This window comes from Uranotaenia lowii, chromosome 2, assembly GCF_029784155.1.
Source record: "Uranotaenia lowii strain MFRU-FL chromosome 2, ASM2978415v1, whole genome shotgun sequence".
In the NCBI taxonomy this organism is placed as follows: Eukaryota; Metazoa; Arthropoda; class Insecta; order Diptera; family Culicidae; genus Uranotaenia; species Uranotaenia lowii.
In genome coordinates, this window is record NC_073692.1 from 196,153,414 (window position 1) to 196,176,991 (window position 23,578).

Sequence of the window (23,578 nt, forward strand, 5' to 3'; positions counted from 1 at the left end):
AAGTAATCGACCAATTAGTTTGCTCCCTTCATTAAGTAAACTATTTGAGAAAGTTATTTTGAATAAAGTGATGTTTAAAATTAATCAGAATTCTATTTTCCCTGATGAACAATTTGGTTTTCGTCATGGACATTCTACCACTCATCAACTTTTGAATGTAACTAATATGCTAGCAAATCTGAAGGTTATTCAACTGGTGTTGCTCTTCTTGATATTGAAAGAGCTTTTGACAGTGTTTGGCACAAAGGTTTAGTAACTAAATTAGCTCGATTTGATTTTCCTGTATATCTTACCAAAATTATTCAAAATTATTTGACTAGCCGAACCTTACAAGTAAGCTTTCAAAATTCATGCTCTGAAAGGACACCCACTAGAGCTGGGGTCCCTCAGGGCAGTATACTTGGGCCAATCTTATACAATATTTTTACTTCTGATCTTCCTGATGTACCAGAAGGAAAAGGTAGAAGATTATTTGCTGATGATACTTTGCTTTCAGCCAAAGGTCGAAATTTACGGGTGGTACGCAGTAGATTGCAACAAAATTTAAATTCCTTTTTGAATTACTTGAAAATGTGGAAAATTTCTCCTAACGCTTCCAAAACTCAACTTACGTTATTTCCCCATAAGCCAAGAGCTCAATTTTTAAAACCTTATGAAAATCATTCCATAACTTTTAATGGGGTTTCATTAGAATGGTCTGATCATGTGAAGTACTTGCGACTTACACTTGATCGGAATCTTACTTTTAAAAACACATTGAAGATATTCAATCTAAATGTAATAAATACTCTAAATCTCTTTATTCTCTCATCAACAGGAAATCCCGACTCTGCCTGAGAAATAAGGGTGATACGGTCAAAATTTGGTCAAGGGAAAACGCGTGTAAATCGGCGAAATCGTTTATTTAAAAAATTAAGTTTAATTTCTTTTTCAAGTTTAATTAGTATAAAATTCAGGAAAAATATTCAGTTAGGCTTCCGCTTTTCCAAATCCGAATTGCCGGGACTAACGCTTAACCCCTGCCATCAGATTTTGTACAGCCACCTTGTTCACCTTCTTCGCCGCAGAAAGCCAGTTTGCCTTGAATGATTTGGGTTTTTTTTGGGTTCCGCTTGACAATAGCCCAGTATTTCTCAATTGGGCGGAGCTCTGGCGTATTGAGAGGGTTCTTGTCCTTGGGACAAGACCTGCACGTTGTTGACGGCGTACAACTCCGTGGCCTTTTTACCGTAATGTTTAAGATGCCAAATCCGGCCAAAACAGTACGGAACAACCGTGTTTCTTCAGGAAAGGCAGCAGACGTTTATTCAAACACTCTTTCCCGTAAATTTCTTAGTTGACAGTCCCGGAAGCTATGAAAATGCTGCTTTTCAAGCTAAGGTACAGATGGCTTGCCAAACCAGATATTTCTTCGCGAACTTTGACAGTTGCATGTGCTTGAAAATATCTGCTACCTTTCCCTTTCCTTTTGCCGTATAAAACTCCTGTCCCGGAAGCTGCTTGTAGTCGGCTTTGACGTAGGTTTCGTCGTCCTTTACCACGCAGTCAAACTTCGTCAGCACCGTCGTGTACAGCCTCCGGGAACACGTTTTGGCCGTCGTATTTTATTTATCATCGCGATTTGGAGTCACTACCTTCTTGTGAGTCGATAGTCCGGCTCGTTTTTTTAGCTCGATGCACGGTTGTAGACGATACAGCCAGCTTATTTGCGGCATCTCGGAGAGAGAGGTTAAGGTTTCGCTTGAAAGTACTGGCAACTCTCTCTGTGGTCTCAGCAGCTTCCGGTTTTTGATTTCCCCCCTATCCAGACTTCCTGGCTGCCGACAAACGTTCCTCAAACACTTTAATTACATTTGTAACGGTTGATTTGGCAACTTTTAGCGATTTTGCCAGCTTAGCGTGCGAGTAGCTCGGATTTTCGCGATGCGCGAGCAAAATTTTGATACGCTACTCTTCTTCCTTGGACGGCATTTTGACAACAAGAGAGTGAATTCCAAAATCAAAATAGGAGCAACATTCTACACACACACACTTTCAAAATTAGGGGTGATCAGGTTTTTAAATGCAAAATTGAAGGAAATACGTCAAGTTGATATTGACCAAATTTTGACCGAATCACCCTTTAAGGTGCTGATCTACAAACAGGTGTTCCGACCAGCGATAATGTTTGCAGTTCCGATTTGGTCTAACTGCTGCGCGACGAGGAATAAAGCCATCCAAAGGATTCAGAACAAGGTTCTGAAAATGATTTTGCGGCTTCCACCTTGGCACAGCACCGAAGATCTTCATCGGATTGCGGGTATTGGCCAACAATATCATCTCCAACTTCAGAGGCAAATCGATGCAGTCTTCCATCGCAGAGATTCGTTCTCTCTATGATTAGTTTAGTTTTAGGATAGTTTTAGTTATGAGTTGTAAGTTTAAAATATTTTTTTGACATTACAGGATGTTCTCCTACATAAAAATACTTGATTGCGCTCAGCAAATTTAAGTCGAATAAATAAATTTTAGTGATTAGTTAACTATAGGGCTCTGGACAGTTCATTATTGAACTGAACACCTAATTTAATGTAATAAGGTAATATAAATGAAATGATGAACTGGTTCGAATAAAGACGTATTAAATTGGACTAAATGGTTGTATCAAAACCAACTAAACTCAATATGCAACAGATTCACAGATTTTTGCTTAGATATGGATTTATTAAACTTAGCTAACATTGTACAAAAAAACTTTTCTTTAATTCGTAAACTTTCGAGGAGTTCGTTTCAAATTACAGTGAATAGCGGCATCGACCACGCTCGTCCCTTGAAGAAAATCCACGGCAACAATGTTGGCCGTTGAACAAAATTCGCCAAAGTATCTGTCATGCAATCGAGGATTAACCTGGTCCGCCGTGGTTCGAAGATCCAGATCCGTTCCAGTGATGATTCCCACTATTGTTGGCGTAAGCTCTGCCATGTCCGCTACCGGTTGAAATGAAGTTTTATTTTCTGCCAGTTGTCGGTGGACTTCCGTTAGGTAGCTGAGTAACAAATTCACATCTCTTACATTCGCCCATTTTTGTTCTATGGGCGGCCACAGTAGCTTTGGATATTTGTTAACCACTTCGATGTTATTGTAGCTTAGAATTACATTTCTTCCGGAGGACCAGATATCCTGCAGCGTTCCGTTCCATCCAATCGAGGGGCTAACCAGAACGTCACTCAGAGTGTTGTAGAATATTTCTACCAACTGATCATGGATAGAACTGTTGTTCAATCCATATTCGAACTGATGCATATCTAAGATGATGATTTCCTGAGTTTCCTTTGCGAAGTTTCTTACTTGTTCCAGATCGTTGATCAGTGGACGCCATCTTACTACTCCATGTGCGGTCCAGAACTGTGGATTCAACAACTTTTCATAACCAATTCTAAGATCCAGATAGCGAACGCCTCTCAAAAGCTGTTGACGAATCGTGTCGTCTTGGGCCAGGGCATAGCGATTTAGGAAAACGTTTGGATTTATAGACCCATCATTATAGGCAGCGGAATCATGGGATCCCGGAATAAAAAGTTCCCGAATTCGAAATCTGCCCAAATGAAACCTAAGATCGTACATCCAGCTGGGATACAATTTGGTGCAGAAGCTAGATAGAACCTGGCCAGTTTGATCAACCTTGTAGGCATAGTATCCGTAACAACCAGTCGTTACGTTAGCGCTGTTCATGGTATTTGGATCGTAAGAAACTGAAAAATAAAAACGACTAAAATTTGAGTCACTAATTAATCAAAAATAATTACATACCAGTTCGAGTAGTTCCGGAAGAATTCATCGGTTTAATTACAAACAAAGCTTGTTGATCGCCATTTCCTACATCGTAGATCCATCGGGTTCCGAAAATCCAGGAATCTGTTTTCCTGAATGTTCGTACTAAGGGATCGTTTGCCAAAATAATGTGGACAGCAGGGCTCCGGAAGTTAATCCAATTAATCGTCAACCATTTCGGATCGTTGGCAGGTACCGTGAATTGAATATCGGATCGTGAGGTCTCATATACATCTCCTGGTCAAGGATTTGAATAACATTGCTTTAATATGCTCGTTTTGAAGAAAATTATGCTCACCATATATTTGTGCATCTATAGTAGTTATAAAAATGATCAAACTGAAAAGTTTTATCGGAACATTCTTATTGAAAAACATTCCTGGCCCTACTTTACACTCTATAGTTTTTCTACTGAAATACAATTTCAAAAATTTCACAAGCATTGTTCCATTTCATCTCATGGTTTGCCAATAAAAAGTCACCTGAAGCAACAAGGTTATGATCACATGAGCAAACAAGCGTGTTCAAATCTTGCAATAGAAATTTTCAAAATGCCATTCCAATATTTTAACACCTTTCGGTTCAGAAGAGATTGGTTTACTGAATAAATACAAACCTAGCTGTGCGGCGGAACTGTTTTTTTTTATTGATGTGTGCAATGCGTTGGCCCAGATTGTCTCGTTTTGAGCACGTTCATTTGTGATTCACAACTGAGTGTTGAGGCAATTGAGATTTGATTAACTGCATGAAGAAAACAAGACTTGGAATTAAACATGAGATAAACTAAGGTTGCCATAATTGTCTCAGCACAATTCCAGGACGGACTAATCCAGGCTATTTTATCTAAAAACCTGGTTAAGTCCAGGCACTTGATTTCAAAAATGTCGAACAAAGATCCGGACAAATTTGGTCAAAACTAAAAAATTAATCAACAAAAATAAAAAATAAACTTGAAAATTATGTTTTTCCATCAAAATGTATCAGCGAATTTTAAATCGTGTTTTAGACTTCCACAAATCCTAGAAAAAAAAACAAACAAAACCTTTATGAATATTTTTTCAAAACTTGTTAAAAAAATTTAGTTTTTTTTGTTCGATTTAGCAAAAAAGGTGAATAAATCCAGGGAAAACTCGGGCATTTTTATTGAAATCTGGGAAACCGGACCAGACCGGACTTTTCCCAAATCTTGTGTTGAATATCTGGGCAAACCCGAATTGAACAAGGCAATCTAGCAAGCTGAAAATAAACACAACTCTCTTAAACTTGAATGAACAGATTTGAAGAACAATAATAACACAAGGGAACAACATTTTTGGAGCCTTTGTTTTGATTGCAGATTTTGGAGATCTGAATTTAAATCATTCTTAAGATTTTGTCTATCACCTCTTGTTTTGGTGATATGCCGTGACTTGTGAAATTTTAAGAAATGATCAGTTTTGAGATAGAATTTTGATCTATGATTTCTGTGGGATTGTTTGTTTTTTTTTTGTCCTCTATAGACTCAGCCGTCTTAAGACATAGTGAACGGAAATATGACATACATACATATACTCATTAAGACCAGGAATAATGAAAAATGTTTTCAGATTGTCGGGAAATCCTTTTGAAGGGGAAGGTCCATACAAGCAGAGTTGCCTACATTTTTTTTCTTAAACTCAAGGAGCTAGAAATTAAAAATCAGGAGAAAACAGGCAAACATGAAATGATCAAGCTGAGTGCCTTTTTTGGTCACCGTTGTAAAATGTTTTGGAACTGACATGCAAGCTAGCTAGCTGCTCATTGACACTTCAACTTTCAACGCGTTATTTTTTGTTTTCATGCCTTTTATTCATATTTCATATCACATATTCAACAGCTTTCACACGTTTAACTGACGAAATAAAGCGTTTTTTTTTCAAATATGTGATTCAGCAGTTGTTTTGAAATTTACCTTTTTAGACTTGTTTTATTCAAACTTTAATATTTGAGATACTAACCAAAGCCTTTTGTAAAAAGTCTTCATAGTAGTTCTCGCGAAATTTAGGATAAATGTGGCAAATTTCAAAAGTTTCTGTAGCTAAACAGTTCTATAAATTCCTACAAAAATTCCGATATTTTTGTTTGCATACGACTTTCACATTTTTCCATAATTTTCTAGTCATATAATTTTACTAAAAAGTACATTTCTCTAAGTTGCTGACTTTGAAACACAAATCAATCATTCATTTCGTTTCTATACTTATTATTTTAAACATTGGGTAACCAAGGCCGTGCGAACGGGGGGGGTTTTAGGGTTTAACCCCCCCCCCATGAAGATTTTTTCCAAGCCAAATTTTCACCGTAGTAACGGAAAATTACTTGATCTTAAAGGATTTGAAAATAAGTGTTAACAAGCCTGTCAGGAATTTTTCTCGCCTCCGGCGGAATTTAGTTTTAAATCACCCTTGGCTTGAGACATTTCGATCTACGACACTGTTCGACGTTTACGAATTGAAACTAACTTTGATTATGAATTGCAATTCAATTGATCTTTTGTGCAGGAACTCAAAACTGGACATACAAAAACCCTACCTCTTCAGAATGGGTTTTTACGAGGAATTTTTACTAAATAAGAACAGAATTTGAGAAAAACCCTTTTTTGTAATTAAAAAAATCGTTTTTTTTCATTACAAATGCTATGCTGATATGTAATATTCTTCAAAAAACCAATTTCAGACTAAATTTTATTTCGAGTTTTTTGTTTCTCTAAATGCTCAACACAACACATATTTCTATCAGCTTTTGTTATTGGAATAACTTTTTAAAATAAGTAAAAAGTATTTGAGATATTTCTGCACTTTACTTTACAAAAACTTAAATCAAAAGCAAATCATTTAAAAATAAAAGTTTAAACTGTATTATCAACTTTACTCAGGAAGTTTTATGTTTTCGTTACTTCTTCTCATTTATCAAATTTTTAAGAAGTTTTGAACCAAACTTAATTTTGTATATTTTTAAAGCATTCATGAAATCTTTTTACAGGTTTGAACAAATATGATAAATTAAATCAAGTTTTTTTTTCACTTTCTGCAGTAATGTCAAAAATAGTTCCATTTTTTCAAATTGTTGAATTTTTCTATTTTAGATCATACATCATTTTCATCATTATATTATTCCTTAGTTTAATGAATTATACACAGATTCAGAATCAAATTTTTCATATACGTAGATTTTATATCAATGTTTGATTTTACTTAAACTGATACATTTTAAAACTCTTTATCATCAAAACAAAAAGTGTTTGATCAAATTTACCAAAAGATTCGAGTTCAAAACGCTAAACTATACCAAATCAATCATAAAAAAAGCACCAAAATGCTGCTTGAGTCCATCAAATTATGTAAAAGCTTATGAAAGATGTTTGTTAAAGAAAAACCTTTTGAAATGTTTTAATACACTTATATTTTTCATTTTGTGTACTTGACACATAAGCCCTTAAATCTAAATTTTTAATAAGAAAAACATAGTTTCAACCTGCTGTTCTTTCCAGGACCCGATATTTCAATCAAAAGTGACAAAATAATTTTAGCTTGCCATTTTAAACTTTTAAACCTGCAATTGAAAATTTAAAAACTTTTCATACATTTTTTATATAACATTGAATCGATCATGATTTTCAAATTTATCTTAAAAAGTTTAAAAAGATTCGAAGTAGCAATTTTAAACTTAATTTTAATGCGAAATGTTAACTGACTTTGTATTTGCTTTGTTCTTTCAATATTTACAACAAAACTTGGAACTCCTTATTATTCATTTTTTATCAGTTGAACATGAAGTCATTATTTTGAACTTCAAAAATGAACTTTATAAGCCGTTTATTTTGACAACTGGAAATTTTTTTTATAAAAAGTTTTTTCTCTGACTTCTATCACTGGCACTTTTCAAATAATAATAAATATATTCTTCTTTTTATCAAATTAAATTAAAACATCAACCATTGAATACTTTCTCTAAAGTTAAAAATTCATTTTTTTCAGTTATCTAAAATTCACATTTTCAATCGCGATTAAATAATTTTTTTTTTTTAATTCAAAGTACTACAGCGGAGTTGTTCAATCAACCCTTCAGTTGAAAATGAAGAAAACAAATTTAAATTAATGATTAAACATCAACAATTACTATCATTTTTCTATTTCGATTATTTTAAATTAGCTTAGAAATTCTTTTGAAACCAATTTCTAGATCAGAATAAAGAACAAAATTTAAAAATAAATTATCAATGACTTACCGAAAGTTTTTAACTCCCATTGTGATATGATTTGAAAATGTTGTTTTTTTATCAGTCCAGTTTGTGTGGAAATCATGAGTGAGACACGGTGTAAGAAATTCCTTTCCTTTCTATTATTAATTTGAATATCGAAAACCCCCCCCATGGACGGGCCCTTCGCACGGGCCTGGGTAACAGGCTAATTGTTGTCTGAAATCATGATATGATTTTCTGTAAAACTTCCAGCTTTTAATAAGGAGTTTCGCAATATCCAAGATAAATATTGTAATTCAAATTAATTTTAATTTTCTTACTAGCACTGTTACATAAAAAGTCACACATACTTTAGAAATGTCAAATTGACTCAGATAAAGATGCGATAATAAAAGGCAACAAAATTCATATTTTCGCAAGGTGAAAAAAATTTAAAAATAGGTTTTGACTGATTGGGAGCGCAATAATAAATATGTAATTATGTAGTTTTTTAAATTGGATTCCAAAAATTTAAATTTTATACGCTATGATAAACTTTCTCGAAAACCGCAAGTTATTTTGAGTTTGAAGTAATGAAAATTTTATTTTATTTTTTATTTTTCCCGCTCCGTAAAAATGGAACTCCAGAGAAATTTCAAACCAAAATGAATTATAGATATTTTTCAAAATATAAATCAAAACGCTTTGCAGTCTTCAACAAAGAAGTAAAAAATAATAAAAAGATATCAATGATTCTTTCATCATTTAACTATTTTGCTTTAAACGCCATACCAGTAAAACTGGATGCGATAGACAAAATTTGACAAAATCTTCGAGTTCAGGGCGCCAAAATCTTTTCAAACAAGCTATAAAACATTGATAGAAGATTTGAATCCAATAGAGTGTAAAGTTATTGATTTCAAGGTTGGATTGACGACGAGCAATCACTAAATTTGTGTTGAATTTTGAACGGATCGGTACGAATTTTCTGAAGAAACTTAAAAATCCGCCAAAATCAGGTTTATTTCCAAAAATCAGGTAAAAAACGTGGCTTTTCTAGTTATCAGGCAAGAACTTCAAAAATCAGGCAAATCCTGAAAAATTCGGCACATCTCTGCATACAATACAAATAATGTTTTAGCGATATTGGCATTATTATACATCAAAAATTTGCATTTCAGTATTTTGAGGGACGAGCAATTGATTCCAGGTATCAAATTCGAGGGTAGGCCATAGGGGTCGTCCAATTTATCACTGCTTTTGCGATATTATCGTTAAAATAAATTGGATTGAGATGGAAACTTATACCTGGGAGTTTTACAGTATAGATAATTGATTTCAGGTTTCAAATTTTGACAAGGGAAAGGCAAAAGGAGTCGTTCATAGAGATTTTCCTATGTTTTTGCAATGTTACTGTTATTTTAACTGTTAAATGTTTTTGAAATAATTGCTTTATTATGCATGGGATCTGGTCGACAATACATTCAAGTGTTTTATACAAAACCAAAAAAAATTCCTGGATTCAAATTTTGAATTGACCGACTGAAAAAAGGGGTCGTTCATGTTAATTTTTTAATGTTTTTGAAATAATCATGTTACTTTGGATAGGAACGAGACGACAATCCATACACGGGAGTTTTGCAGGACGAAGGATCCATTCTTGTTTTAAAATTTTGTATCAGATGACATAAACTTATTTTGAATTTTATTTTGATAGACAAACAAATAGGTTGCTTATAAATACTGTTCTATATTTTGAGCAACTTTGTCGTAATTCATCCCAATTACCATTCAAGTACATTTTTCTCAACTTTAAAGCTAAATGCAAAACGAAGTTCGTACGGGATCAGCTAGGAACTGATAAGGCAATAAATTTACATGAAAACTTAGAAAGAATATTTTGAATCTTTCAACTGCTTTCAACTTTCTCAAGTCTAAAAATCAACGGATCTTGCTTAGATATTTCAATTTCATAAAATCGGCCCATGAAAAAAACTCAATTATTTAAATTTTAGAAATTTTGGTAGATAATATCGCAAATATTTCTTACATAATTGAGTGTTTAAAGGGGGGGGGGAGGGGGTAGGGTCTAACGGGTAAAAAAACACCATTTTCACGATTTTTTTCTAGAGCTATCGTTCAAACAAATGTATTCAAAATTTTTGCATTATACAAAGAATTGTTAAAAGAACATTTAGTAATTTTTTCGTAGAAAAATATTGAAAAAATGAGCCGGTGACGGAGCACTTTCGAGGATGCCTTTTAGAAAACAGAATTTGCGGTGGACACTTTATCTAAGCACAGAATCATCTGTCAAAAAGTCAAAAAATCAGAGCAAAATATTTTTAATAGATTTTTTTCTGGACCCCAACGTTTTTATTTAACTTAAACAAAATTTTATGAAATTTTTGTGGCTGTTTGAAGTAAAAACTACGATTTTTCACGAAAAAATCCGCCTTTTTTATCTGTAAAATCTCCCCAAAGTAAAAAAAAAACAACAAAAGAAAAACGTTGGGGTCTGATATTTTATATGTAGAGAATATGTTCCAAATTTGAAAAGAATCGAATAAGTAGTTTTCAAATGACGGTGTCCACGGACTTTAAAAATGTGTTTTCGAGAAAAACGCGTTTGAAGTTTCTGCTCTTGCTTTCTTGCAGTATTAGATAGGAGGAGATAAAGGCCTATAATTTCTACAGTTTTGCTTCAATTGACTTGAAAATTTGACACAACATTCTTGAAATGTTTTACAATAAGAGCATAAAAAAAATAAAAAAATCGATTTTTTTAAAGTGTTAGACCCTACCCCCCCCCCCTTAACAGTGAAGATTTAACTCATTGATCAATTTTTTGAAGACTGCAAAAAATTGGATTTATGCTATAAGACATATAAAAATTACTTTCTTTAATATTTCGTAAAACATCCTGTATTTTGTACAATTGAGAAAAAATTACGGAAAAAAAATTCTTTAGCTTTTTTCCTCAGAGTTCAAAATGACGCGTGGTCCTAACTATCCTTTAAATTTTGAAAACCTTTTGAATATTCCATAGTTTTGCCTAAAAAAAGTACAAGTTTATTCGATAAGTGTTTATACACAGACATAGGCTGGACCTTGCTACCGATGGGGGAACCATACATACAAGTTTATTCGATAAGTGTTTATCCTTTTTTCAAAATAAATCCGAAGAATGATAGCGGGCACAAAAAAACTTTTAAGTTTTTTTTGAATCACCCCCAAATTATTTAAATTTAGCTCTGAAATACTTTGTACCTCGGAAAAATGTGAAAAATGTTTTCTTGTGTAATCAGAACACTTGTTAATATTAATGAAAACAAATATTTATAGGTTTTATTTGTTTCATTATGTTAAGTTAAACTTCTGTTCATAAATTGAAATTAAAAGTCAATTTGATTTAAGTATTTTCATATAGTCGATATAAAAATTCTAAAATTTACAAAATTTCAACATTTTTAGCTGGATAACAAAATGTAGAGGAAATTGATTTTGAAAGAGTATCTAGATTTTTTTCCCTTAAGAACTGAATTTTTAAGTCCTGAATTTGAAAATTTGTTCTGTTTCATTGGGTTTGAAAAATTTAAAAATATCAGTTTTGAATAAATTACATGATTGAGAACTGTGAACATACTGCAATTTTGTCAAAATTCGCATAGTTTGTAGAACGTGTTAAAAAAATAAAAACAAAAGGGAATTTTCTGTTGTTTCTCTCCCATAAATGCAGAATATACACGGTCTTGGAAGAAATCAATCATTGATTTGTTTGAGCTTTATATGTAACGCGTTGACATAACTGTATCGCCATAACAAACTTTAGGAGGAGACGTTTTGATGAAAAAAAAATCCGAATTGCACTTGAAACTCACCAGAAAATATTAGTACCGTAAAACGGGGAAACTTTGATCACCGGGGTAAATTTGACCAACAATAAACTTTTCCACATTATCATCAATAAATTAGTCTATAGTTTGAATTTTTGAAAACTGTTTTCTACGTTTGAAAGCCTCTAAATTGAGAATCAAATAAACAAAATTTATATTTTAGATATTTTATGCATGTTTTAGGATATGTTGCCCAAAATCTAATAATAAGATGTTTGTATGTAAATCTAAGAACAATCGAGAGGTCTAACAACTGCTAAAAGAATCCAATCATACAAAATTATGAGATAATTTTCTTCACATATTAAACATTATTTTGTATTTATCAACAAAGTCACGCTTAGAATGTTTTGAATTGCCATGTACTTATTGACCATGGATTCTTGATTCTTATAAAGAAAAGTATAATAACATTGATAAATTCAATTTTTTAATCCTAAAACAAATATCTTAATTTTATTGTTTGTTTTTCTTTGACATTAAGTTTAAGGAAATTGGAGTAATTAATAAAATAACAGAATAATAGTTTTTTTAAAGTCCAAAGCACATTTTTAATTCGAACAAGAAGAACAAGAGATTTATAGAAATTGCAGTAATAAAACTTATATTGGAAGCTTTACCAAACACAAGCATTTTAGTTTGAAGTTCAAATCAACCCTCATGGAAAATTCTCAATACTCCTTACACTAAATTAAGTCAAGAAACAATAGCCGTTTTAAATGAAACTCTGATCATTTTATGTCTCAAGGTTAAGCTCGAATTTTATTTGTGAATATTTTTTAATATACAGGGTGGAAAAATTGATACATTTGATTTATTGTGTAAAACTCAAACAATTTGTTATTTCTCTTCGTAATCGATTTCAATACAACCTATAAATAGCAAAATTACAAACACAGTTCTAGTCTGGCATTCCGTCTCAAATCTTCATCAAACGATTAAGATGTATCCAACCTCGAATGCTTAACGTCGTCCAACTTCCCTAGCATGTAGATGGTTCATGACAAATTAAAAAAAACCGACCAAATGCGTTTGAAGATTGAGACATAAAGCTGACCTGTGCAAAATTACTGCTCAATCGAACTTGATATTGGGGTGCTTCAAAGCGCTCAAGGCTTGCCTCGTAAAATCACCTAGGATAGAACCAAAGGAAAAAGAAAAATAAAAATTTCAGTTTTGATTTTTTGGTGTTTTCTCTGACATTTTTAATCTCAAAAATTGACTTAAAATTTTCTAAAATCACCAAAAAGCGGGAACAAAGAAAATTCGAAAAATTGAAAGTTAAGTTTTGAAGCCAAATGTCATAGAAATCATGAAACGTCGAGATCTTGTAAAATCCGAAAAAAAATGTTTGACCAACAATCGACTTTCTGGAACTGGGACTGCAACCTTTTTACGGAAAATCCTAGAAAGTCGATTTCAGGTCAAAAACTCAAATACAAAGTCTTATGCGCTGGTGCTGAGTTCTGTTGAAAGAAAAAAAAAACATTTGACAAGAAGCATTATGGCGCAAGGTTGCAAATGGGCTTTGAAAATATTTTAAAATAAGTTTTCCTCATTTATTTTTATGCCCCGATCCATGAATAACCATAGTCATTTCCCTTTCGTCGATATTTTAAAACTCCCAGATCTGAGTTCGTAGCCCAAATCATGAATTGGAATCTTAAATCCTAAATCTATTGTCTGGTTATCTAAATTTTTATTTAAAATTTTGAACCCAAATAATAAATCAACATTCGGAATCTGAATTGTGAGACTGGTTTATAGTTTATAAATTGTTATTATCAATGTTGATTTTCAGATTCAGTTTGTTATTTAGATTCATGAATTTGATTTTTATTCCCTGATTTTGTCATTTTTTTGTTCAATTTTGATTCCTGAATTCTTAATTAATGTGAATTTTGATACTGGTTTCTGATTGTGAAATTATTTCAAGAATACTAAATGATCTATCCTCGACTATATTTTTTCGACATTTTATTCTAGAACTGATTCTTTATTTGAAATAATTCAAAAAGTTTTTTTTATATTTTTTATTTCATTTGCATTCATTTGCATTATTTTAATTTGAATGATCTTTCAATTTTATAAGCAGGAAAAAAATTGAAATAGTTTAAGTTTTTTATTCTTTTCGATTCATTTTTTGATTTTTATAATTTTGTTTCATTGATACTTTTTACCCTTCTTTTCAAAATGAGATTTAACATTTATTTTCGAATCGAATAAGAATTAACCTTAAATAAGAAACAAGAGTTTGCCAAGTATAAATTTATTTTTTAAATACGGTTGTAGAAGATAACTATTCAGACTCAACAGGTGAAGAATAGAAGTTATAACCTGAAAGTGCATTGTCTTATCGAAGTTTTAATAATTGTAAAAAACTTATATGGAATTGAATTTGTTGTATACTTTCGCAACAAGAATTTTATTTATAGTGTTTTTTATTTAATGTCTGAATGCGAAGCTGATTCCAGTTAGATATTTTACAAAAAAGGAACTTAAAATGGGCCTTGAACCTGTTTAAGCTCTAAATACCTGTTTAAGACTTTAATCAGATAAGTCAAATAAGTGGGCAGTGCAATTTGTTTCCTGAATGATAATGTCAAATGAAAAAAATATTGATAAACGTGGTGTTTTAGTTACTTCATGGGGGAAAGGCTAAACTTCTCGAGCAATTCTGCGAATTTCATTGGTGCAGCAATTTTAAGACCAGTTCATTTTAAAAATATTGTCAATATTTGAAATGAACAACTCGAATAAATGATAAAACTCTCATATGAGATTTAAATCACAAACTTGTTTCAAGTAATATAATACGGTACTTCAATTCAATTTCAGCACATCACTTCTTCGTCAGAATGTTAAATCAATTAGCTGCCTCGAAATCTCGAGAATGCATTACAGACGATTATCGATGGGTTTTGGCTAATTACGAGGGTGTCATTAGCAGACACCTGAAGAGCTTTTTGTACCGTTAAAGTTCCATTCGAAGCAACGGGAGCCCCAAAAAAAAAGAGTGATCCAAATTAAACTTTTCCATCACCAGATTTGGTAGCAAAAACTTTTCCTCTGCACAACATTAGAAGGGAAGCTAGAAAAAAGCACCCGAGTTAGCACATTTCGCCTCGTTCCAAGATATTTGCTGAACCATCATCGTAATTTTTTATCGTCGTCGATATTTTATTTTTTTCGATGTGCGGGGTTTTGGTTTGAGCAACTGCACTTTAACTGTGAGGTCTAACTTTTGCTCCGTTCACGATCATTTGGTGTGGTTTTGCCAACAATCGAATTGTGCTGCTCCGGGGGGCCAAATAGAAATAGAAGCGGGAAAAAACTTTTGAGGACTACTTATACTCGTAGTCGTCTCCCAATTCTGCCAATGAAGCCGTGTTCAATCGAAAAAACACCCCGCAAACTTCCTCAGCTGAACATCGGGAAGGTCGCTGTCTTTTTTTGTCTCCCCCTACTAGCCCAAGAAACTCCACTTGCGGTTGCATCTTTGCCGAATCCCGAATGGTTGGTTCAGGGAATGTAGAACACGGCATCAGAGCACCCGCAACGAACCATTCTCAAACCCCAACGACTAGAAGAGAGAAGGAAAAAAGTAAATAGTTCACACCATGGACCAATGATAGTTATAAAAAGTTCAGTTCGGAAATGGAAAGGGATCGTCAATAGAAAACTGAATAATTAAACGGAAACAATAAATCATTCTTTTGTACCGAAAAAAAATTGCTTGATGCATTTCTATATTCGTAATTGAGAGCAATCACCTAAGTGATGTATGAATTATTGGAGCAAAGTTCACTTGAAATGTTACTCTCTGGAGCCACGACAATCGAAAAAAAATAAATTTAAGAGATTTCTGGTCTACAACGTAAATTTTTCTTAAAAAAATGCTACCAGCAACCTTTTAGTAACGTTTAAGAATCAACCAGGAAAACTCTTATGCGATTTTTTCATGGTATAGTAAACTGGGGGAACTTTGATCAACATGAAATTTTACGATTAGAAGCCTATAAATTGAGTTACAAATAAGCTAAATTTGTTTTTTGTAACGTTTACATGAGTCAATTTGAACATTTAGGTTCGTATGGGAAAATTGAATATTTTGTACTGAAAAATCAACATCATTTTTGTTTCTTCTGTGGAACTGAGCTCGCTAATGGTTTTTGTGCCAATTTATAAATTTCTTACAGGAAATTTTCCACTGAACAACTTTGTCGAATATCATAACTTCGTATCTTTTTAGACATAAAATTTATTAGCTCTTTAACAGGCGTATGTCTTTCGGCACTGATAAACAAGAAATTCAATTGACACCACTGCTGGGTGCCTAGAGAAGTGTTGCAAGACCACTTTTCATGCCATACTTCGTGGGACACAAGCAGTGGTGTCAATTGAATTCATGGTTTATCAATCCAAAAAGACATACACCTGTTGAACAGCTAATAACTTTTTTGTCTAAAAAGATACGAAGTTATGATATTCGACAAAGTTGTTCAGCGGAAAATTTCCTGTAAGAAATTCATAAATTGGCACAAAAACCATTAGCGAGCTCAGTTCCACAGAAGAAACAAAAATTATGTTGATTTTTCGGTACAAAATATTCAATTTTCCCATACAAACTTAAAAGTTCAAATTTACTTATGTAAACGTTTCTTAAAAATTATGCAAAAAATCATGTATGAGTTTTGGATCAAAACGAAGCTTTTAAGACCCCAGGGTTTGAGAAATTCAAAAATGACCCCAAATCGACTCAGTCTAATGTTTTACGTGAAAGTTCAACTTTTTCCTTTGTTTAGGATGAGTTTAAGTGTTATCCAAATCCAAAAAAATTTAAAATTTGAAGAAAAAAAGAACATGGGAACAGTGCGAGGACCTAGGAAATTGCTTGAAGGCAAAATTTAATTTATTTTTAAGGCTTAAAAACATTGAGAAACGTTTTTAATTTTTGCCCCTAGATGTATGCAGCAACATTGCCCATGTTTTGATCATAAATGTTTTGATAATAAACCCTTAAAAAAATCAGTTTAGTCCTAACCAAAACTACTGTTATTATTGTCTATGCTTTAATGCTAAATAGCACCCTAACAATAATTTTGAAGATGTTGAGGTAGGGGAGAGGAAGGCTATATGCGCATATTAAGGAAAGCACTCATTTTCTCCTATACTCCAAAAGATAGGAGTCTGAAAACTATATGCACATGAGCGGACATCTGTTTTATGTACGTTAGAGAAATTTTTCTGTTAAAATCTCTTACAGTTTTTGTGAAAATAATTTTATAATAAAAGAAGTCAAAATAGCCGATTTCCGAAACTGGCGGGCTAAATGCGCATATTTATGTTTTTAGCTATATTTCATTACCACTTGCAATATTTTGATATTATTTAATTGAAAATGGAAGAAACGGATGTTAAGCATACGTCAAGGCCGAAATTTTGGTGAAATTTTTTACATCACTAGTTCTTTTGCATGAAACATAGTTAAGTATGCCATATGGCCATATTTCAGGGTAATATTTTGTTCATACTGTATTTTTATCGGATCAGTAGGAAGTTCTTCTTTTTTCGTTGTAAGATCGTGATTTGAGCTTAGATTTCATGTTTAAATGATAGAAAGTAAAAAATTTATAAGACTAATCTATTTTTCTTGATATAGGCATTTAACCTGCCTTGATATGGGCATTCAGAACCTGTCTCTTATTCCAATATCTTATCATTTACAACTTTGCAAAAAGCTTCGATTTGTTGAATTTCCGATTTCCAGATGAATAAGAAAGAAAAACCACTAAAATTTTTTTTCACAGAATCTGTATGCACAATAATTAAAGTTCAATATATTATATCAAAACTGACAAAAATCTTGTTTGAATTTTTAAATTTTTTCGACTTTATATAATAATTTAATTTTTTTATGCCATGTCTTAAAAGCGTATTACCCTCAACCTGCACTAGTTAGATATGATGAATCTCCAGCCATATCGTCAATCGGCTGTATGCGCATATTACCCAATATGCGCATATAGGGACACTTCCCCCTACGTAAAAATAAAAGTGATCAAAGTTACCCCGAAACTCGAAATCTGGTTTTGTAACAAACATTTAATTATAACCACCAATGTCGTTTGAATTTACTGCAATCAATAATCATGTTTTAAACTCCTCATTTCACTTTTAGTTATTACGAAAAAGCAACCCCTGCCAAAATATTGAAAAATGAATGAAAAAAGTAATCAAAGTTCCCCAGTTTACGGTACTTACGGTACATACGTAAACTTGTAATAACCTAGTGTTTTGAATTAAGATATTTTTAAATTGAAGGGATTTTTGTTCCACACTTATTTGAAGAATATCAAGCACTTGTAGCTTATTTCAAGGAGTATTTCAAATGTTGGAAATCAAATTTGTGATAAGAGGAAACTTTTTAATGGCTTGCAAACAAGCCAAGGTCGTAGCCAATGAACACGCAACAAAACAACAATTATTTTTCAATTTTATCAATGTTAATGTTCGATAACACTAAAGAGTGGACTGTAAACACTCAATAAAAACTTTTAAAAACAACACTTCGAGCGATTAATCAACGCTCCACTGCACTATCACCCCTTTCCGACGATGGGGGAGCAGTTTTGTTTCACTCCAGTACTGGGTTTTCGGATCGAGTTAGAAAACGTACGCGCTCGTTGGTGGTTGCAATCAAACTTAACTTCTTTATTGCCGTTTGTTTACTTATCCAGTTTCGGCTCTCTGGATATCGCTCTAATTGCTCTGACGGTGTAGCAGTGAGACGTGAGAATTCGAGAGACTTGCGACCGTTAGCACGTATCACTGCGGGGCATCCACAACATACGGAATGACTTGTTCATTATCGAACATTCCGGCCCCCTTGAAACCACCGGATTTCAAAACTTATTTCAAAATTCAATTCAATTTACAATTTGATATTTCTTACGTGCTAACTTTAAAAATATACAATATTGTTTGCGACATATTTCGCCAAAAAACTCAACATCTTTTAAGGGTGATGAACCCATTTCTATTATTTTATACACAACTTTTCAATTCAATTACTAATTTTACTATATACAAAACAAATCTTCAAGATTTTTTAACTTAAGTTCGACATCATGTAAGGGTGATGAGCCCCTTTTTTTCGCCCATCCCCCTACGCCCATGGAGAACCTTTTCTCTCTCACTATCATTTTCGGGTTTGTTTTGGTCTGCAATTCCGTACCATTTATGCATAGTTTCGCTGCTGGTTGAAAAAACTGAAGCACATTCCGAACTTTGCCTTCAATTTCGGAATTGTCCCAGTAACCCGGTTCCAGATTCCCCTAAATTATCTTCATTCGGTAGGCTGCCACCCATAGAAGCCGGGGTGGTTGAAGGATTCTTCAGATTAGCTGCGATAATCACAAGGTAAGTTGATTTCATTCATAACCTGCCGTTAACCATGATGTTAACGTTTCGCACTTCCAGCTGTTGGTGTCATGTCGATTTTTTCGATGTGTTTCAATGCGATGTGGCCCAACGAAGGCTGGAAAAAGTCTGCCAGAAGACGTTCGATGTGTGAACGTATCACATTGGGGTCAGCTTCCGGTACTACGGCCGAGACGGTGCAATGCATGCAACCGGGGAAAATTTCGTTGACACGATGCAATAAATCAATCCAACCTAGTCGTCATGGTCCAAGCGAAAAATGCATTTCAAGCACAAGTGGATCGGCTGAGGTGTTTTGCAGGTAAGTTGTTTTCTTTGCTTGTTAAAGGGATCGGTTTTGATTTCTTTCATCCATTCCAGATGTCCTAGCTAGCAACATCGAGTACCGTCGCATGGTGCTACGTTGGCCCTTTTGAACTTGGATGATCAGGCCAAGTTGATTGTTCTGCCAAGGCCCTTCGGATTGTAGCTGTCGATGCATGGTACTCACGATGAAAGAAAATAAAAATAAAGGTAAGAAACGTTAGCGTGTTTTTACATTATTTTTAAACATATCACATCCACGATTGGGTTCTCCCATCGATTTTTATTCAAGCAAAGGCTAACCCTTTCAAGTTAGGTGTTGATGAATCCATATACATATCTGACAAAGACAACCAGACGCAATCAATCATTTCAATGAAGAATTTCAATCAAAATGTAGTTAATTTTTCTGACTCATAATATCTGACACAAAACCCATTAAGGCCCTCATTGGCCTTTTCCAAATAATTTCCAACTCTTATTCAGAAATCTCAACAATTTCATCTGACCCTTCTGCCTCATTCTCACGAATAGGCAACAAACAAACCTTTGAAATGCCACGATTGAACATTCCATCTTTCGTGCGGACATTGACTACTCGCACATTTCCATCTCTACCAAAGAACACTTCATCGATTCTCCCCAAAGGCCATTTCAACGGAGGAATGTTGTCCTCTTTCAGAAGCACCATCATTCCTGGAGCAACATTTTTTCGTTTGACTATCCAACGAGTTCGGTTCTGGAGGTTCGAAAGGTACTGGTTCCTCCAAGTATTCCAAAACTGCTGAGACACTTGCTGTGCTTTCTGCCACATGGTGAGCCTGCCTATGGGGATTGTACTGACGTCACGTTCGGGTAATGCTGTAAGCGGGCGTTGCACCAAGAAATGCCCTGGGGTTAGAACTTCGAAATCATTCGGATCGCTACTTTGGGGGGTAAGTGGCCTTGAGTTTAAAACTGCTTCGATTTGTACTAGTGCGGTAACCATTTCATCGACACTTAGAGTACGCAAACCAATCGTTTTTCGGAAGTGAGCCTTGAAGGATTTCACCTGGGCTTCCCACAAACCTCCGAAATTAGGTGATCTGGGTGGAATGAAGCGGAATTCGACACCCTCATCTGCTGCTGCTTTAGTTACTGTATTCTGAAAGTCTTTCGAACTCATCAATCGGCCAATCTCTTTTAATGAGTTGTTCGCCCCAACAAACGTCGTCGCATTGTCGCACATAATTAATTCTGGTTTCGAGCGGCGCCCGACAAACCTGCGAAATGCAGAGATGAAAGCTTCAGTCGTTAGATCCATAACGAGCTCCAAATGAACCGCTTTCACTGCCAAGCAAACGAAGATAGCGACATAGCACTTCACAGGTGATGCTCGACGATTAGGGTAGCTGACGTTAAATGGGCCACAGTAATCAACTCCCACTTTAGAAAATGCTGACGATGGCGTAACTCTAACTGACGGCAAATCTGACATTATCTGTTCTGAAATCTTAGGTCTGCTTCTAAAACACGGAACACACTCGTGAATCACTTTTCTCGCTAAGGAATTAATGTTTGTCGGCCAAAAACTTCGTCTTACGGAGGCGATGAGCAACTGCTGCCCAGCGTGAAATTGACGCAAGTGGTAATCACGCACAATAAGTAAAGCCAATGGATGACGATGGTCGAGAACCCACGGATGTTTTCGAGAATCCGGTAGTGGAGCATTCGACAACCGGCCCCCAACGCGGATTGTACCATCTTCGACAAATGGGTTCAGTTTAGCAATTTTCGACCTTTTTTCTACTTGACCATTCTTTTCCAAGTCTTTAAACTCTGACTCAAACGACTCATTCTGTGAAAGGCGAACCAAAACTACGATAGCAGACTCCATTTCTTGGGGTGTCAACGGACCAACTCGTCGACACAAACGATTGACCTTTTGAGCATTGTATCTGAAGCGGAGCATAACTGCGACAATACGGATCAAACTCGTAAACGACGACTTCAGACCAAAAATTTCGTGACAGGGTTCGCATTTTGACATCAGTGTTGTAGTAGTTGGACGTTCTTCGATAATGGATGGGTCAAATTCTTCTTGACCTTCAGCAGTTTGACGAGGCCAATATTGCTGAGCCTGGGATAGCCACTGAGGTCCCTCAAACCATAACCTTTCGTAGCAAAGTCGAGCAGGAGAAACTCCTCGTGAAATCAAGTCTGCCGGGTTAACTATTCCAGCCACATGATTCCAGAAACCATTCCTTGTAATGTGCTGGATCTCGGACACTCTATTCGCTACAAACATTTGCCAGCGAGATGGATGCGAAGCTAACCAATGCTTCACGATCATTGAGTCCGTCCAGAAATACGCTTCTGTCACTTCTGGGAAAACTCTGGCAAATTTCTCGTACAGGTGTGAGAGTTGGAGAGCTGACGACAATTCTAAACGTGGAATTGAGGTTTTCCTCTTCGATCTTTTCAAATTCTCCAAAGGTGCTACTCTTGACTTGGCTGTTACTAATCTGACCGATATCTGACCATCTACAGTTACGCAGCGCAGGTACAAACAAGCTCCATAAGCTACCTCTGACGCATCGCAAAATCCATGTAACTGTACTGACACACAATCTTTACTGAAACCAAGCCAACGTGGAACTGATAATGATTCTAAAGGCATCAAACTCTGTTTGTACTCCTTCCATCGATTTTGATACTGCTCATCCAATGGGTCATCCCAACCAACTTTGAGACGCCACAGTTGCTGGATTATCATTTTCGCTTGCACGACAACTGGACCCACGAGCCCAAGAGGATCAAACAAACAGGCTGCATCAGAATGCACGCTTCTTTTCGTGATTTGCGAACTTGATGACCTCCAATGGGGAATACTGAAACAAAAATTATCTGACTCTGTGTCCCACTTCAAACCAAGGGTTTTCACAGTTGAATCTGACGAATCGAACTCTAAAACTGACTTTTTCTCTTTCAAATCTTCAGGAATGCTTGCCAATATCTCCGGTGAGTTTGAGTTGAACTTCCGCAAATTGAACCCAGCTGAATTGGTGAGATCGGTAGTTTCTTCAACTAAATGCTTGCCTTCTTCGACACTGTCCGCTCCAACTAGACAATCGTCGACGTAGAAACTGTCTCTGACTACTCTCGAACCAATCGGATGACTTGCTGATCCATCTTCAGCAAGCTGTTTCAAGCACCTTGTCGCCAAATACGGAGCACTAGCAGTTCCGTATGTAACGGTCGTTAACTCAAACGTCTTCACGGGTTCATCAGGTGTATCTCGCCACAAAATTCGCTGAAGGTGTTGATCCGGTTGCTGAACTTGTACCATCCTGTACATCTTCTCGATGTCTGCACTGATGGCGTATCGGTGCAAACGGAAGCGCAAGATGATCGACAACAAATCGTTCTGCACAGTAGGCCCCACCATCAACGCGTCGTTCAACGAAACGCCCGTTGAGGTGCGACACGAAGCATCAAACACTACGCGTAGCTTTGTAGTTGTACTCTCCGGCTTCAATACTTCATGGTGTGGGAGATAATACACAGGATCTAATTCTGACACATTCTGAACGTTTTTCTGACGCATTCTGACTATATTCGGACTCATTCCGACTGCATTCTGACACATATCAACTGACACATCATCTGAAACTTCTTTCATATGTCCCATAGACACAAACTCATGGATAAAATCCGCATACAAAGCCTTCAATTCTGCCTTTGCAGATAGCCTTCTTTCCAAACTGAGGAACCGACTCATCGCTCTTCCTCTAGACTCACCCAAGTTACTCAAAACACCACGTTTTTTCGGCAAGGTGACGACAAATTTACCTTCCGAATTCCTAATTGTGGTTTCTTTGAACATCTGTTCACAAGCTGACTCTTCAACTGACAAAATACTGTTACTATTACATGATTCTAACTTCC

The 23,578-nt window shown here is 34.9% G+C and overlaps 2 protein-coding genes and 1 long non-coding RNA gene across 3 annotated transcripts; 1 reads left to right on the plus strand and 2 right to left on the minus strand.

The window, feature by feature from the left end:
* Positions 1-2,740: 2,740 nt before the first annotated feature.
* Positions 2,741-4,202, minus strand: LOC129742232 (PI-PLC X domain-containing protein 2-like). The gene is made up of 3 exons (XM_055734104.1): positions 4,110-4,202; positions 3,791-4,048; positions 2,741-3,732 (listed from the first exon to the last, which is right to left on the minus strand). Exons 1-3 carry the CDS (start codon positions 4,186-4,188, stop codon positions 2,741-2,743), a joined length of 1,329 nt encoding a protein of 442 aa, XP_055590079.1. The 5' UTR covers positions 4,189-4,202.
* A 14,928-nt stretch (positions 4,203-19,130) lies between these two features.
* LOC129750153 (uncharacterized) lies at positions 19,131-19,874 on the plus strand. The gene is made up of 3 exons (XR_008738311.1): positions 19,131-19,327; positions 19,388-19,649; positions 19,709-19,874. It is a non-coding gene; the product is annotated as an uncharacterized LOC129750153 (long non-coding RNA).
* A 255-nt stretch (positions 19,875-20,129) lies between these two features.
* On the minus strand, positions 20,130-23,411 carry LOC129742233 (uncharacterized). Its single transcript, XM_055734105.1, has one exon. It carries the CDS (start codon positions 23,409-23,411, stop codon positions 20,130-20,132), a length of 3,282 nt encoding a protein of 1,093 aa, XP_055590080.1.
* Positions 23,412-23,578: the final 167 nt, after the last annotated feature.